The sequence below is a fragment of the Phyllostomus discolor genome, chromosome 3 (genome assembly GCF_004126475.2).
Source record: "Phyllostomus discolor isolate MPI-MPIP mPhyDis1 chromosome 3, mPhyDis1.pri.v3, whole genome shotgun sequence".
NCBI classification, from domain to species: Eukaryota; Metazoa; Chordata; class Mammalia; order Chiroptera; family Phyllostomidae; genus Phyllostomus; species Phyllostomus discolor.
In genome coordinates, this window is record NC_040905.2 from 50,645,567 (window position 1) to 50,664,573 (window position 19,007).

The window sequence follows — 19,007 nt, forward strand, 5'->3', positions numbered from 1 at the left end:
TTTGAAAGAAATTTTTCATATACTCTTTTAACATAGTCACTGAAAACATAAATTAGTAGCCAAGTAAGTAAGGGATGTCTTGAGCTCTAAGCACATTCTAAATATTTAAGTTGTTTTTTTATCTTTTAAACAAATGGTAAAATCTAAATCTAATTTATGAAATAAGAAAGCATTTACTCTAAAGAGTTTGAAAGTTGAAATAATTAATAAGTCACTATTTGCAACATATACTATACTTTCTATGTCCAAGGCCAAAATTATTTAGGTATTTTTCACAACTCTTTTGGTTAAATTCTTAGATTCCCTATTCTATAGATCTTTTGTGCATAGATTTTTATGTCAAAAATAGATTTGTAGTTTTTTAATTGTTGGCATTTGCATCTAAAAACAGTTGGAATCATGTAGCTTATTTTGGCAAGCAGAATAAAGATCACCACAAAGGGATCAATAATATTAAGCTTATAGTACACATTTTCATCTTGAGCAGGAAGAAATCCCCCATAATAGGTTAGGAATTAGTGGTTTGCCTTTAACTTCTGAAATTTATGTAGTAGTTCAGTGATTAATCACGAATCTTGGTAAATGCCAATTTTCTACTCATGAGGAGTAAGAACATCTATTTGTGCAACTCAAATGGAAAAGATATCTGGTTTAATCATTTATCTGCTCCCAAACTCTTTAGTTGGACAAACACACATTTCCAGTGTCACCTTCACGCACAAGTGGGGTGAAGAGAACCCTGTCTCCCAGGGCCCCGTGCAAGAGCTCCAGTCGTGGGGAACTGGATGAGAAGAATACTACCAAGTACACCAGAAAGGTATTTTTATTTCAAACAGATTTCAAATGAACATCAAAGTTTTCTGGAACACACTTGTATACTTTTCCAATCTTTATTTCATGTTTTCTGAAGTGCCTGCTGCCAGAGCAAAACAAATATTTTCTGGTTACTTGAAGGAAAGAAATGTAATAGTTACTTATTATATTTTTACACATACAGAGTTCAGTAACTCTTACACAGAAACATGCACATTTTTCTAGAACTTGAAAACAGGGTGGTAAATACCTTTCCACATAAGGCTTTATTTAAATCAACTGGGAAGTGGAGTAAGCAGAGACAGCTTGCCAGACTTCTATTCGCCGTAGACCAGGTCCCCACTGAAGATGATTTGAGAGGCTCGTTTTAGAGACACTCAGAGAGCACACAAGTTCTACAGAGACTGGGCTTTGAATGCTTCACATTCAAAACTGAGCTTCCCCGGACCACGTAATTCTGCACTCAGAACTCTTTCAGGAAGATTACCATTTTCGAGAAGAGCCTGAGATTATTGTGCTGCCTATTTCACATGGTATTTTTTTTTGGTAAATAAATATTTATGTTTAAATTTTTAAAGATTTAAAATTTTTGTTCTTTTGTAGCTAGCTTTCCCTTTTGCTTTATTTAATTCTGAGCCTAATTATTTTTACTTAAAATTTTAAACTTTTAGTTTTCAATTACAGTTTACATTCAATATTATTTTGTATCCCTTTCAAGTGTACAGCACAGTGATTAAGCAATCGCATACTTGGCGTAGTGTTCCCGTGACGTTCCCGGCGCCCACCACACACAGTTATTCCAGTGTTGCTGACTGTATTGCCTGTGCTGTGTTTACATTACCGTGACTAACTACCAATTTTTACCCAGTAGACGACAATAAACTCTGATGAATCACTATTGAGAACTTGGCTATGGTGTGATTTTGTGAAATCATCTTAGAAATACTGGAAGTAAATTTATGAATCCACCTATAATACAAATTAGATATGACTCCGATGTTGATTTTTAACTTGGTTATTTATTCAGTTCAATAAATTTCTTCTTATTAGTGGCTGTTATAGTGAGCATTGAACTTTTTTCTTTTCGATTTTGAGAGTATACTTCTTAAAGCCGAGAACTGTGAAACAAGGAAGGACCTAGGATAGAAGAAACAACAGGAGATAACCTAGGCAGGGCTGTGCTGGCTCTCTAGAAATGTCAGCAAGCCCTCACTCTATGAAATGTTAAAGGGACTTATCTAAGAAGAAGAAGATCAAAGATATGAACAGTAAAATGCCAACAAACTCACAGCTATAAACAACTGAACCTAAAAAATACAAAAACAAACTAAGGAACTAGAACAGGAACACACTCACAGAAATGGAGATCACATGGAGGGGTATCAGTGGGGAGGGGGAGGGGGTAGAATGGGGAAAAGGTAGGTGGAATACGAAGCATAAATGGTAGGCGCAAAATAGACAGGGGGAGGTTAAGAATAGTAACCTCTACTCTTGGGAAATGGAGAAGCCAAAGAACTTATATATACGATCCATGGACATGAAATAAGGAGGAGAAATGCTGGTGGGAGGGCACAGGGCAGAGGGGAATAAAGGGGAGAAAAAAAATGGGGCAACTGTAATAGCATAATCAATACATTAAACAATAAAATAAAATAAAATAAAATAAAATAAAATAAAATAAAATAAATGTTATGGGAAGGAAGTGAGCCAAGGAGGAGCTGCTATCAGCTCACTGGCAGTAAGAGAAAAGAAGGCCTTGGACTCAGGTTTTGGGGGGCTAGCCTAGGATGAACTGCTGCTGTCCCTTGCTCCCCTGGTTGCAAGTTTTGTGGGGACCTGTAGAGTTTAAGGAGAAAGAAAATTCACTCCAAAAGAAGATTTGAGTGGGCATGTCCCAAGGAAGGTGCAGCTGAGCATTTTCATTTCGAATTTGGATATTAGTTAAAGAAGTCCCAGGGTGACATTGATCTGCAATTGACAGTATTTCTATTTTCATTTAACCCATTCATGTATGGCTTATATTTTTTTAATGTGTTAATTGGATTCTCTCTTTTCAAATGGTGGAAGTTTAGCTCTATGGGTTTTTTTCATTAAATCAAAAAATGTACCTAGGTAAGTACTTCTCAAATAAAGATGAAGTAAATATATGAAAATTTGGGTAGTAATTGTTCACCATAATAGCATGCTGAGTTCTCAAAATTTAAATTCATATCACTTTAAGTGATTAATAATGTGTTCTATGTTAAAACAATTTTGAGACCATTAAGTATGGGTACTGTCCCTCCCATCGTAAGTGAATGATGATTTACTTGATAAAAAAAATCGTGAGTGCCAGAGAAGACTACATAGAGAATACATTTGACTTTCCAATTCTTAAACTTTCTCTGAAAAATATTTACACAGATGAGCAATACTGAGTACTTATACAACCTGTACTAATTTATATCATATGTGATAGCTGAAATTACATTGTGAGAATTTAAAAGCAATTTTTCACATGACATGACTAGATATCAAGAGTTTCTTCCCTGTTACCATTAAAAATTACTGTCGGATGCAAAAACAGTACACTGAGAAATGCAGCTATAGCCAAACATAGTCCAATGCGTACTCCAAGGGAGGCTTTGCAAACCATGTGAGAAAGCTACACATTTATATGGACCACGTGTATCGGCTCCAGAGTTCTCCAAAGAGTGACAGCACATTTCTCACCAGACAATTTGTGTAGGGAATAAACTTCTGCAATTTCTTTTATTTAATTTTTATGCCTCATTTCAGATAAATGGCTTTTTTACTTTTAAGAATACACTGAGCTATGAGGACAAATCCTCGATTATTATTCATCTTGTTTGGGGTTGGGGATGCAGGCAAACTAACCCTCCCCTTCACTTTGGACTCATGCTGCCATCTCGGCTACCAAGAGGAGGTAGGGTGAAATTCAACCGATCTGCTGGCTTTTATTTATCTATGCTGCTTGTGCCCCAAATCTGCATAATGCTGCTCCTATTAATAACTATTTCTGCACTACTTAGAAATAGTTCCAGAAAAATTCTTAGTTATATGACTTCTACTTATTTTAAATTCAGGGACTTTCCAGCTGCCTTGCTACCTACCCTCTACCTCCCAGAAATACACACATCTTTGCCTGATGAGTTATTGGAGGTAACCTTTGGCTCAATAAAGTATCTGGCCATTGGGATTGACAGTGTTTTCTTTTCTCATCACTACTTACAAATGTGTTCCATCATGGACTAGAAGACCCCATTTGGATCAAAACCATAACTAGAAATACTTAATATTTAAATATTCTTAAGTACTGTGAAATTAGTATTTGAAGAAATGATTTATATATTTGAAGTATTAAGTATATTATTTGAAGAAATGATTTACATATACACAAATATATATGTATATACATATATATGTATATGTGTGTGTGTGTGTGTATATATATATATGGTATCTGGGATGAATTCTTAATTAAAATTACAGGCCTTCCTCCTCCTATATTCTTTGTTTCAATGTATTTAAAATAAAATAATAAAACCCAACACAGTTCACCCATTTCTCACACCCCCTGCCTCTTGCAACCACCAATCTATTCTCTGTAACTATGACCCTTTTTTTTAAGATTCTACATATGAGAGAGATCACCCAGCATTTGTCTTTCTGTGTCTGACTTATTTCACGTATATTCTTATATATCTATTGAGTAGCATGCAGAACCCTACATCGGAATCTTCACCTGGGCAGTGGCTAGCTGAGGCAACCACGTGCACAAGTCATCAGAAAGATGAATGCACCCGAGGAGAAGCATAGTTTTGCATCAATTATCTGCATAATCACTTCAGATTTCTACATTATGTGTAACATTTTATTCCCTTTTTGGAATAAAATACCAAACTTTTATCCATTAACAAATTCCTGTTTGCTAATAACATTAGTTATTTTTTGGTATTCAAAGTTTACTTATCCGACCACACAGAGCCAACCACTCAGCATGGCCTTTTCTTAAATGCATACATGTTCTTTCGTATTGCAGACTCCTGGTGTCTCTGTAAGGCATAGTGTCCACTTCAATTATATACACAGATGTCCACATTAGTTATACTTTGATTTGCCATTCTGAAGATACAGAGTGAGGCAAGAGTAAGTTTACATTTGTTTGTAAAATAATACAATTAATAAATAATACAAGAATAAACTTTCATGTACTCATAACTGTAAATCTACTTCTGCCCCACCCTGTATTTATGCTTCATATGAACAATTTCCCTTACTTTTGCAGTAAGTAATAAAACAGAAGCCAAAACTAAAGGGTAGAAAGTACCCTTTATGAAAAAGGGTAGAAACTAAATGAAAAGATGTCCTTTAAAACATTAAAGGTGACATTAAACATTAAATTAAATGTGAAAACAAGTGCCCAATTAAGACACATTTATGTACATATTTATGGCAACTTTCCCCATTACACAAAGAGCTCGAATACTTGCACGAAAACATGCAGTGATGAATCCACTGGAGAAGAAATGTAGCAGCGGGCCTGCAGCACAGGCTCATGCGCGCACCTGGACGAGAACTTCACAGAGCGCATCAGGTGACTGGTGCCGTGGGTGAATTAAGATTACTGAGAGTCATCCCAGATTCCAATTATATTTACACACTCATTGTACATTTATAAAAACCTTACAAATAATCTTATTTTTCCAGGAAGACATTTATAGGTAACAATTTAACACATATAGTGAGAAAACATCTTAAATTCATATAATCACAATGGGATAAATTAAACAGTTCAATAATTTGATGGCTATTATGAATGAAGAATTCACAATAAAGACTTTTCCATTTTTCATGTTTGACACAATAATATGTCCTTTTTCCATTCTAATGTAGTCTGTGTTAAGTTTTCAATGGTCTTAATGTAAGGAAAGTAAAACATCTTGAAATATGATCCAATAGAAAGCCAGGCATATGCACATTTTAATCAGTACTTCACACTAAGGAAATTTCTAGTGTTGCTAAATTTAAAGTATGTAAACCGGACGGATTATTGGAATTGTTGTTTTGTAGTAAGTAGATGGTTCACTGTATTTCACTGAGCAATTTTATCATGACATAACGGAAACTGAGCTGACGTGTTATACTGTGCTCTGAGAACACTGAGGAATCCGTATTTCACTTTCTTGGCAATGCACTGAGGTCATTTCGAGAAAATAAGAAAGTGGGGTAAAGTTTTAACGTGAACTGGGAATAAACCTTTTATAGAACTTTTCTAGGAATATTAACACTCACCTTTGTCATGTTAACTGCACAGTTTACTTAAAAAATGAAATGCTAAATATTCCCAGGAACAGATAATAACATTGCAATGGCTGGGATAATCAGAATGAGTCCAACTTACCCTGGAGACAGGAAATCCACAAAGAGGGAAGACACAAGCTTAATTTCATATGTGAAAACACTTAGTCCCACTTTAAAGTTTATGATGTCTATATAGGGTGCTGTATTTAGTTTGTAAGGATATAGACAGCAAAAATATTCACATTAAGCTACTTATAGAAATTATGTCTCTTTTATTTGGGACTTAACAGAGGAAATTCTGTTTAGGAGACTTTTTCAACTGAGAAATTTTTTTAAGAATATAGTTTAGAAGAGTAATTAGGTCTCAGGTGTCTTTCATCTGTAGGTCATCTCTTTCAATTTGAATTACAATTCCACAGGTAGTGGTGAAATGAATTGATAATGTCAATTCTATTTATTATAAACAAATGTAGCATCAAAAAAACTATATGTAGGCCCTGATTGGGTAGCTCAGTTGTTTAGAGCATTGTCCCCATGTGCCAAAGTTGTGGGTTCAATCCCCAGTCAGGGCACATATGAGAATCAACCAATGAATACATGGAACAACAAATAGATCTCTCTCTCTCTCTCAAATCAATAAATAAAAATTAAAAAAGAACTATATGTAACTAGTGCACGATTCCTGGCAGTGAAGTGACCAATGATTAAATGATTACCTTCAGATGCAGCACCCTCATAAGGAGGCCTAATGTGGATAAGCTAAGGGGTGTGTTAATGCTGGGCATAGGAGCTCCATCTGCTTATGTCTTGTACTACTCTTTTCATCCCAAATCCCTCTCATCACCTTCTTTACTAATGAAATAGAAAGAAATCAAATGAAAGAATTATGTTTAATAGTAACCAGTTGTGCTGTAACATAATGTAAATCATAGTGGGAGTGTTTTGAGAGCAAACTTCACAGTACCACCTCAACACACATGTGCACGCACACACACGTCTACTATGTAAAATGGAAGTGTATTCATAGTGGTTCACCATTCTTCCTTTTACTTTTCCAGAATTTCTCCAGGTTTGGTTCACAGGCCCAGGGAGCCCCTTACAACTGGGTACTACAAGCAAACACGGACTCCTGCTCCTCATAGCGGATAAGAAACTTACTTCACTTATGGGGGGTTAAGAAAAAGGACTAATCCACCTTTTGGAAAATACTTCTGGCAACTTTTTCCCCTCCATATTGAACTTCTCCCATTACACACTTTTGCACTACTTGTATCAGTTAGTGTTTTTTATGGAAAGAGAATTATAGTATATTAACACAAAAAATGAAGCAAAACCCAGTGTCAAAATACTATCATGCTTTCTAAAATGAAGTAGCTATGATTTGTGACACTGTTTCTAATTAACAGTAATAATCAAGAAATGTAAATTGCAGTGATTTCCCCTGGGAAAACTATATACTACATGAATAAGAAAATTGTTAAGGGCTAAGGAGGTAAAAAGGGTTCAGTCTGTGTCTTGTTTCTGCTGGAGAGTGCAGGGGCTGGGCGGGGGTGCATGGAGAAAGCCAAGGAAGAAACAAGATGTCAGGGTATGAAGGGCCGGGACAAACCTTCTGCCAAGGGAGCAGTTCCGGATGCTTTACTGAATGGTTTCAGGATGACAATGTGAAGAAACGGTGTGGACAGATGTAGGGCTTCCTCATGTCCCAAATGGAACTCACTTATTTCATCGGCTATCTTTTAATCTATAGGAAAAGTGGTAACTGAATGGTCCTATGAAATGTGACAGAGTTCAGATATGTTGGAGATTCACACAAACAGAATTAGAAGTTGTCTCTATTTTATTCCTAGAAGGAAAGGAGTGTTTTGGGAACTTTCCATGGCTCAGGGAGCAACATTAATGTGGTCATCTTGGGCAGTACAGAAATCTTAACCTCATACTCCTAGCTGTGTAACTCCTAGTCATTAGCAACTGAGTCCAAACTGGACACTTGAAAAGGAGCACAAAGGTTCACCCATCGAACGTGTGTGTCACCAAATCAATGGCCCTCCGCAGCTTCTGTTCCCGTGGCAATGTGACTATAAGAAAGACAGCTGGTTATGAATATGTTAAAGGATCCTTAGAAAGGATTTAACATGTATCTTCAATGGTGTCAGTTAGGCGGAATGCAAAGCTGAGTAATGAGAAGTAATGTTTTTACCTATTGCTTACTTTCACATTTCATATGAGTATTTTATACATTCAAGGTAGGCAAGAATTACTTGCATTATTACTGTGAGGTGAAGTATGTAAAATAACTCAGGAACAGCTATTTTGTATCAAGACGAAACGAATGGATGGAGATGAAAAACATGAGAGAAAGGATTAAGTAGTCTTATTATAAAAGGGGAGGGTTCAAATGATTCAAACCTAAACAAAAATTAATATACAGATATCGTATCCTCCATTTGGTACACAAGAAATTTATTTTATATTAAAATTAAGTATCCTTCTTTTCTGACTTTCTTGAATATAATTTTCTTTTTAAAAATAAATTTTCAACTATTTCAAGAATTTAAAAAATTTGAACTAGCTATTTTTCACCTGGGTTCCAAGAGAAAAAAATGAATAAATATTATGATAAGTTGATTATGTGGAAAAAAATCAAATTTTACTTTTTTTGACCAAATAGGATAGAAATAATCTGACCCATATTGATATTCATATCCAATATTACCCCTAAAATAAAGGTCAAGTAAAATAAGGTCCATGATTCTTTGTGATAATAAGAAATAATACCTTCGTAGAAGGCAAAAAAAAAAAAAGAAATTCAAGATCAGTAACAACAAAGACTCAACCAAACATCTGAAAATTCTAGATTAAGCTTAATCATAGGACTGTCAGTGTCACACAGTCATCACAAACAGTGAAAGTTAAAATTATTCTTGGTAGATTTATGTGTCAGCACAAAGTGTCACCTTCAGGTTACCTTCGCTCGAGTTAAAGACCCTTTAGTTTGAATTCTTCATGAAAGTTCTTGAAAGCTTGAAGCTGTTCTCCAGTGCCCAGCCCCAGATTCCTGCACACTCTCCGATTAATGGTGACTCATTTCATTAGAATTTAAATCTGGAACATCAATTTAATTCAGCCTGTCTTTTTCCCTTCAGCAGCTCTACCCAGCATCCCTGTCACGCACAGGCAAACATTTATTTTCATAAAGAGTAAACCATTACAAATTTGAGAGATATAAGTCATCTGGGATCAGTAACTAGCAAATACACTGCCAAATTTTCATGTTAGAGACCATAAGCCTAAAGAAAGGAGTCCTCTCATCTGGTATTAAACAATGCTTTTTAGTGCTTGGAGTTTAGAAATATAATTGTTGTTTATCAATGGCTATTTGCATCACAATCTTAACAAGAAACGACCACCAACTTATCTTTTAGAGTCTACATGAAAGTTGTCACACTGCTGTATCATGATTTTTGCTGTCTGTATGTATGATTACACAGAAAAGCTCCAAAAGATCTGGAAGGTGCCACAGAGCAAGGGGCTTTCATAAGAAAAGTGGTTTAAAGATTTATTTTCTAATATTTACTCATTTTATTTCTGAACAGTTACACAACGTAGATTTAGCCTGCTGAAGTCAATGGCCAAATGAAGTGCAATTACGCTGAATGATTTCCCTCTGAACAAAAGCTCTACATCCCAGGGCGAGAGCAGGTGCTCTGCTACCCGTGCAAAGGTGTACACAGAAGGGACGGTTACCAGCCAGATCTGCTGCTGGTGAGCAAGATCCCTGGCTAGAGAGGCAGCGCTCCAGAGCCCCTTGGCTGTGATAAAAGCCCTTCCTCCTTATGTTGAAAATCTCAGTTATTTGAATGCATCTTCTTTGCAATGTCTATGTGAAAATGTTCACAAGAAGTCAGAATAAAAATCAGATACCATTTCACATTAGTATGTTATTAAAAATTTACCTTTAGTTTTCCTGGTGAGAAGTGACAAACTCAAGCAAATGGTTTTCTTATTACTTCTGGTCTTTATCATGTTAAAGAGAAAGTATGTTGCTAAAAACATGACAAGCCCTGTCACTTTATTGCTATGGTCTAAGCAATTAGTGTTAATTAATAATGTTCTGTATCACCTAAGACAGACAAATCAAGAATTCCATCTAAAGCAGTTACTGAAGAAATGTACTGTTGGTCCCAGTTAGGCTTTTGTTGAAGTATTTTGTTTTAAACAAAGGATACAAAAATATTTTCACTGAAGGTAACTGAGAAATTGATTTGACATAAAGATGAAGACACAGTTTTCTTCTTCTTCTTCTTTTTTTTGAGACAGTACACTTTGTGATTCACAGGGTAACGTGCATCAGACGCAATTTAATGAAAGCTCTCAAATAAGCGATTTTATTCCTATCCATGATTGCAGACATTTACAAAACCATAACATCTGAGTTCACCTTAAAAAATAACTTATATAAAGCAGTGATATACACAGCACAAAATAGTTGAGGGAGGGGCAGGAGCAACTTTTAATAATTAAAATGTAAACGTGAAAAAAAGGATGGAATAAAAGTCCCTACTTATTTCTACTTAAGATGTCATGTGATAATATTTTACAATGTCCTGTGGGTCAATGTATGCATGTGTATATGTCCATATAACATACACATATACAATACATTCTCTTTCCCACACATATACATACACAGATAATTATTTGCAGTTCATTTTAGGGCAATTCTAATATGCCGCTCCGTACAGTTGTTTGAATCACGTTTGGACCCGCTTTCTTCACAAAATAGGGGAGAGAGCAGGAAATAAAAATGTTGGTTTGGTGTGACTGAGATTCCTTTGCTTAACTGTACACTGTGATGAGTAGTTTTCTTCCCTAGTAGTTCTGTGAAGGGCTGACTCACTGTGGTTTTCATGAGGAGACTTGGTAATGGATCACACACTCATTGTCATGCTAGGGGAGTACTAGAAAGAAAGAAGAATCCACATTTTAACAACAACTCTTTTACAGACCACTTAATGTTCTTCATGGTAAACAAAGTAAATATGAATTTTAATGTCTTATAATCATTTACACTCAAGCTTTTAACCTCATACAACATAAAATAAATGATAAAAAGAGTATTTGACTTAATGCTGAATTTTTAAATATTTCCTTTGGAAAGTAACCAGTCATATAACCTCCTGGACTGAGGTGGATGATAATTATCCAGTCCCTCAACCTTTTCCTTCCAGCCAGGTTTGCTTCATGGGCATTTGTTACAATTTGGGTAAATCCAGCCCAAGGTTGAATCACATGAAATAAGTTTGAGGGACAGTCTTGCTGTGTACTAGCTATGTACACTGGGGAGGTTATCTGACCTTCCTGTGCTTTGGTTTCCTCACCTATAAAATAAATTTAATAACAACATCCACTTTAAAAGGGTTTTGGGAGGATTAAACACATAATCCTTAAAACCATATATTTATCGAATACACAGAAAGTACTCAGTAAATACTTGCTTAATAGTGTAAGGGAAACTAAACAAAACAGAAAGCTACTGCTAACTGGCCCTACGAAGTTATCATTAAAACGTTTAGAACACTGAAGAGTCTAGCTACACTTTAGCATATAAACATCTTTTCCTAATCCAATCTCAATCCATAATCTTTTCTGGGTGGGAGTAGGGCACTTGTTGTTATGTTACCTGTCAGTTTGATGAGGGTAACAATTGGTAAAAGGTGAGGCTTTCAGAAATTTGGAAGTGGTCTCAAAAATGACTGAGTGAGGAACCAAGAAGAATTATTTTGATAATCGTGCTGATCTCCCTTCATATTCTCCAGGGACAGACTGGGATAGAAAAGTTCTTCGGCAGCACTAGCCAACAGAACTTTCTTCAGTGATGGGCATGTTTTAAGAAGACTGTGCTGCCCAACATGGAAGCCACCAGCTACATGTGGCCACTGAGCACACAATACATGGCTAGCACCACTGAGGAAATAAAATTTTAGTGTTAATTTATTTAAGTGGAAATACCCCACAGAGCTGGTGACCACCATTCTGGGCAGCAGAGTTCTAGATCCTCTGACATGAGGGGCGCGGAATCCCAAACGGCTGTGGTCTCCAGAGAAGAGCACTTCTGGATTAAAATATACATGTGGACCCCATATACTGTCAATGTTTTATTAGGAACTGCTGAGGACCAGGGCAAAAGGGGATACTTTTTAACATGCTAATACTGATTGTGCCTCATGGAAAGAGGTGGATGGAGTCAAAGGGACTGGTCCAAGGTTTTAGGGACTTCACCTGGAAAAAAGTGTGACCCTGGGAAAGGAAGCGGATAGGACAGAATGAAGTGTATTCCACATGAGCTGAGGTACTGTAGGAATCAGGAATGTGGTAAAAGGTATGCACTTAGATAAGGATGGCTTTATTAATATAGAGAAAACACGATTTCCCCAAGATCACAGGGCAGCAATGGCTCAGCTGGCAGAAGTGTGGACAGAAAGTTGTCAGGCATAAATCTAGGGCTCAAATAAAAAAATGCTTGGATCATGAATAAACGTGGGTGGCTGAGCCTAGAAACAGGTTACTGAATCACAAGGGAGGATTATCTTTTGTGTGTAATCTTTTACACACAGGACAAATCAAGAAAAATCTATTTGTTAATCACTTAGCCTCAAATTCCCTTTCAGTGTAAGAAGGCTCAGCTATATATGTTACTGACTCTGTATGTTGTAGTACATGTAGCAGGGTGATTTAAAAAAAGGAGATTGCCAGAGAAGAAGAAGGGGATCAGTTTGATAGGAAACTTCTCCCCTTTACCCCTGAGAGTGGCAGCAAAAAAGCAAAGCAAACAAAACCCCAAAACCAGTAAGAATCATGAACAAGGACGGGTGAAATGGAGGCCCCCCTGGCCCTGTGCTGGAAGGAGGTATAACCCCGATTTCATCAGAAGACACCACACAAATCTCCCATCGTAAATAATAACAGCAAGCTTCCATGAACTATCCACGGCTTTTGATGAAAAAGAATTGTATTTTGTTATTTGACTTGCAGGGGTAAGAGTAAACAATAGGAAAATAAATGGATACCAAGATTTTATTAAAAGTAGAAAAACTTAGAGAATATGGCAAAATGGGCACAGAGAAACTTAATCTATGCTCTCTATAGCCACTGTTATTTACAACAAGGGTCAGTGATCAGATCAGCGCCATCCAGCAGAACTCGCTGTGACCAGGGGTGGGTTTCTGTGCCGTCCCATCCTGCGGCCAACAGCCACTCACGTCTGCTGAACTCTCCCAATGTAGTTAGCACAATTTAGGAGTGAAGTTTTGGTTGTATTTAATTGTAATTAATTTAAATTTAAAAAACACAGGTAAATCAATCATTATTTCAAGACAAAGATTTTATTGGGTATATTGTGCCAATAATCTAAAAGTAGTAAAAGATACTAAAGCATTTCAGAAAGAACTTTAGAGGAAATGTCTGAAAAATATTTTCTGGAGAAGTCATAAGGAGCCCTAGAGACCATCTTATAAAATGCACATTCTACATCACAGGGATTTTAAAAATTCTTGAATCCTTTTTTCATAGGATTATTGCAGTTCATTCATATGTCATAGATATCATGTAATGTTGGGGGAGGCAGTTATATTATAACTTTTGTTCCAATATACACTGTTAGAAGTATTGGTATATGTAAATATATATATATATATATATATGCACATTTTCTGCATGTCAAGCATGTTTGTTGGTTGCTACCATCTCTTCACACTGGCAATTGTTAAGATTTTTAACCTGTAACATTTCAAATGTTTTACATAAAAATGAAAACTTGTTATAGAATCACTGGGAAGTTAGGAAAGCTAGGCTTATCCAGGGAGGAAACTAATTGGAAAAATAAGGGTTAGATTCAGCCAGAAAGGGAGGAAGCAGCAGCTCCAAGTCACATAACTCAGAAAAATGAGCAGGCACCTGATAATATTTAATATTTGACTAGTACAAGTGGCTGTGAAAAGAGGCTCTCCGTGTATTCCAGAGAGTGTAACAGGCGGCACTGATGCGTGAGTGTCTACGTAAGCGCTGTGCTGTTTGCACTGCTAAGGCTACAACCTGCCGACCTGCTTCTGCCTTTATTGAAAATGCTTCAGCTGTGTAAAATTAAGGGATATCACACAACTTCTAGAACGCACAGAATGTGCATATAAAAAGGAATTTTGCTATTGGTTACTACTCTTCAAAGCAGAAGAGAAGTGGCTTAGGGTTTTTGAGAGGAAAAGGAAGAGTAGGTGTTCAATGGGGTATCAGATTTAGAGACATTAAATATTCATGGTGCACTGTCCTGAGACGATGCTGCAGTATTTCCATCGTACGGCTGCATCAGTATGCAAAGGCATATCGTGATGTTTGTGCCAGAATGCTGCGATATCGGGTTGCTGTTTCAAAACTATTGAGTCTGTTTCTCTTTAAGCAAATGATAAAATGGCTCTTATAAAGCTGTTGACAACATTAGTGCTTGGTTTAACAAAAAAAAAGTAAAACCTAAAGGTATAATTTTTAACACATACTAGCTTGTTTTACCTTTTTATGTAAATTATTTTTGAAGTGACAGGCCTTGGTATGTACTAGAGAATTTGTGATTTTCCCTTTATTATACCCAGTTCAAGCACCACGGAATCCATCAGAGACACCCATTAAGTCCTTGAACAATGGGCGTAAATTCCTGCTTATACACTTCAAGAAAGTTCCAGACCTCACTATACTTCTAAGTATCTATATTTCCTTTATGAGAGATGAGTAATGTGCAACTACTCTGAGCTATATTTCAGATCTCACCATATTTCTGTTTCTAAATATCTATATAATATTTCATTTTTTTAGTGAGAGATAACTACAGTGTAGCCACTCTGAGCTAAAGTGAGACTCATGTAGTGTGCATGTGACTGTGTAAAAAACTTGGCCACATGTGCTTTCTTTACAATAGCAGAAAATGACGAAGGGCAGCAGGGAGCAGGAGGACATGATCTGGCATCTTGTTTATAATTCCTATTTGACACCCATGATTTTAATATCAAGTTTGCTCAGTTGATTATAGTTCTGTGCCACAGAGAAAATATTCTGCTAAATTAATTCAAGAAATGACTCACTTTTTTTTACTTGAGAAGCACAAAGCACTATTTTTTGAACTAAGCCTTTTTTGTATTCTGTATTTCAAAACCAAAAGTTTTATAGAGTACACACTAAGGAGCCTCTTTGTTTCTTGAAATAAAGGACTTATTTACGATCTAAGAAAAGAAGAGGTGAAGAGTGAAACATTTCTGATTCACATTTTTCTGTGTAAAGCATGTCGGCACTGCAAGATTTCTGACTTCAGGCCAGGCATTTGGTTCTATATTGATTAAAGGAAGTGGCCTGTGTGAAGTGACTGGATAGCGTCTGTTTGTAATAAGCCCCCAATAGATGTTCCCTCCCTTCCCAGGCCTCCTCCTGTGATTTACCATCAAGGTAAAGATGGACAAAGCCTCAAAAGGCAGATTGCTCAACAATATGTGCTTCTCAGAATTATGTGCATTAAAAATTATTAGAATTTTATAAGTTCATTCATTGGAAAATGTTTTTTTTATTTTTACAGTATGTTTATTAGAGCTGGGGACAGTGAAACAAGGAAGGGCTTGGACAGAAGAAGCGACAGGAGAGATTAGGCGGGGCTGCGGGTCTCTCCAGGAACCTCACAGGAAAGAAACGAGTGTCGGTGGGGCTGCTTTGGCTCACTGCAAAGTCTGAGAAAAGGGGCCTTGGACACAGGTTCAGGGGGTTTAGCCTGGGATGAGCTGCCCATTGCTCTGCTGCTTGCAAGTCTCATGGGGACCCTCCAAGTACAGGAGATGCACATCTGAGAGGGAAGGAAGGCATGGGCGTGCTCCCAGGAGGGAGAGGGTGCCATTTGCATTTGAATATTAAATAGTTATGCTTTTCCTCGGTTATAGTAAAGATAACTTATTGGAGATACCTAGTCTATATCTTCCTAAGGCCTTACACATTTGTCTTTTGTCTTCCTTCCTTTCTGATCTAATTTCTTGATGTTTTAAACAAGTCTAAACAAAAATGTGTGGTGATGTGATGGAGAAAACTGCAGCTAACAATGACATCACTCATAATATGGCAGGCCCCTCACCAGACAGACAAAAGGACAGAGCAGCCAGTGCAGAACTGCTACTATGGCACGACCTCCTGGTGGCAGTGCAGCTCCTCAGCCACCACCCAATTATTTCGCTGTTTGGGACTTTTCTGGTGGGGCCAAGAGAGGAGAAGAGATAGGAAAGGTGGGAACTTCTGTTTCTGCTAACTCTGCGGAGTAGTGTGGCATTTTACCTTTCTCTTGGCCAGGAGTCAGGGACGGGAGAGGCTGTGCCCCGAATGCTCTCTTTTCTAGGCACACGTGTGCATTCTCCAGTTGAGGGTAAAGGGTGGGGCTGGTATTTATTCTGCACAAAGAAGTTTTTTAAAGCCCTGTTATGTCTGATTCTTTGATCCCCGTAAACAGATTTCTGATACAACTCTGAGGTGGTTCGGACTTAGAGCACGCAGCAGCCAGTAACGACAACTCTGGGCAGGAAGGAGAGGGGCGAGTTCCTCTGGAGTTCACGTTGTGTGGAAATTTCTTTAAAAAGTTTTTATCCAGTCCAAACTTAATAATTTCCTCTATGCCTTTACAATGCCTGGTTTATATCTACGATAGTAAATTATGAATCTGACATGTGGTTTAATTAGGTGTATATGCATGTTCTCTCCCGTCTGACTGCAATTTTTGAGGTTAGGGGTGTGTTACATTTATCTCAGAATACCTGTCCTTAACCTAGTGCTTTACATAAAGCAGGCTTAATACATGTTGAATTAAATGGAATTAATTATACTTCATTGAATTATACCATTTTATTGCTGGAAGAATTAGAAGAAAAGATATATGTATGTCTACTTAGATAAAGTAAACATTAAGTAATTGATTAAAATTAACTAATTTGTCCATAGTCTTGCAACAAACTAGTGAAAGAACCAGGTTCTAAAAAATAATTTCCATAATCTTAAGCATTGTGACAAACTACATAGTTTCTCATATATTTCCCATTTCCTCATCACTCATGGGATACACTTTTGATTTTTTTAAATGAATTTTTATGCATACCTTTTTTGTCCTCACTAACGTAGATACATATACACACATACATATATGTGTATATAAATATACATACATATATACATATGTGTATGTGTATATATATATGGTGGGACAAAAGTAGATTTACAATTGTTCATATGCAAAATAATACAATAACTAATAAATAATAATATAAGAATAAACTGTTTCACATACTAACAACTATAAACCTACTCTTGTCTGCCCCTGGTTTTGCAGTGATTCAAGACATTCTGATAATGTGAAAACTTACAAAAACTGTCAAATACACAACTATTTCCAATGTATTCCTTAACAGTGGATGTTCTCTGTAAGAAAATTAGTATTATAATTTTTATTTTTGTAACTATGTGCATGGGAATAAAAAATAAAAAGTTTATATTAAAGTTTTTTTCAAAGAAATTTCACTTAATTTTCTAACTTTTAAAAGATCAACCTACTAAACTGTAAACGGCTGTAATAATGGCTTTATGCATTAATTCTAAGAGAAGAGCTTCAGAAATAAAATCTGTATATAATGATGCAGTCAAGGGGATACTTACACTCTCACTCTGAAAAGGGTTTAAGAAATTTCCCCCCATTTCGCTGTCATCCCTTGGAGTGCCCGGTTGATTGCTCAGGCTCATATTATTGGGAGAGTTCTGTAAACAAGATTTAGAAAACAAGGCATTGTTGAGGATTTTAATTTCCCTCTTGCATTGTACTGTTTCAAAAATGGAATCTATAGCAGCATCTCTAAGGACAAAGCCGACGTGTGATTCTAATCTTAGCCCATGTATTTTAGTTCATTCTTTCAACCTTGACGAGTACTAATGCTTTCCCCAATGAAAACTGAAGCACACACAGAAAGCCCAGCATAACCCACCACAACTTTTTTCTTAGTCTCAGAATCAATATATTTATTCAATTTCCCACCCTCAGCTGAGAGAGTTCCTAGAACGCTGGAGAGTCTGAAAACATTCCCAGCAGGGGCATAATAGAGAGAACCCGTCCACTGATGAGGCAGGACAGAGCCTTGACAGCCCTCCGTGATTTTACTAATCACACTCCAAAAGGTCATCCTTCTTCATAAATGTTTCCCTTTAATGCCACATGCAGTTTGCACAATTACACTACTTTAACCATTATTTTCATATAAACCTTCTTTTTCATAAAAAAGAAAATCATTAACAACTATAGTTAAGAACAAGAGAAACACCTTAGGACCTGAGAATTCAGTATGTACATTTAGAGGAAAAGAATGCTACAAGGTAAACCTGCTTCAGAACCTTTTTCTATCATTAGTTTAAGAAAAGGTTTACTTTGGAACTTTCCTTTAAGAGAAAATGACTGATATTAGCTATCTAATCAAACACTAAGTTAGCAATATATCACTTCATACTCTATTTAAGTTTGCTAGTCTCACTATTAGCATACAGTTTTAGCCCTGTGAGTTGTCCGCTACTCCGCAGCCATAAGAAATAAGAACAGAATGGTATTGGCATATAAAGCATGTTCACACAGTACTGCAACTGTGGCTGAGGGACTCTTTCAAGGTCCAATTTATTGACTTGTAAAAATAAACTTCAAGGTTAAAAATTTTTATTTGTTACTTCAAGTGGGAGAGAGATTTTAGATTTTTTTTTTTTTTGCCTCCTAAGCCATTGTATTGTCCACTCTGTTTTTGGGTAAATTTTTAGCTGTTTACAAGAAAATTGCTCTGAGGATTTGACTT

The 19,007-nt window shown here is 36.5% G+C and overlaps 1 protein-coding gene across 7 annotated transcripts in view; it reads right to left on the reverse strand.

Annotated features, from left to right (window-relative positions):
• Window positions 1–5,452: 5,452 nt before the first annotated feature.
• SSBP2 (single stranded DNA binding protein 2) overlaps window positions 5,453–19,007 on the reverse strand; it is a 251,897-nt gene continuing 238,342 nt past the window's right edge. For 3 of the 7 annotated variants that reach the window (XM_028508482.2, XM_028508452.2, XM_028508461.2), the window contains 2 exons: window positions 17,836–17,934; window positions 6,453–11,078 (listed from right to left, as the gene is read on the reverse strand). In XM_028508482.2, the coding sequence (XP_028364283.1) occupies window positions 11,049–11,078; window positions 17,836–17,934 (129 nt within the window). In that variant the 3' untranslated portion in view covers window positions 6,453–11,048. Of the gene's footprint in view, window positions 11,079–17,835; window positions 17,935–19,007 lie in introns of all 7 variants that reach the window. The other 4 variants (XM_036020485.1, XM_028508471.2, XM_028508444.2 and 1 more) reach the window with 3 other exon arrangements.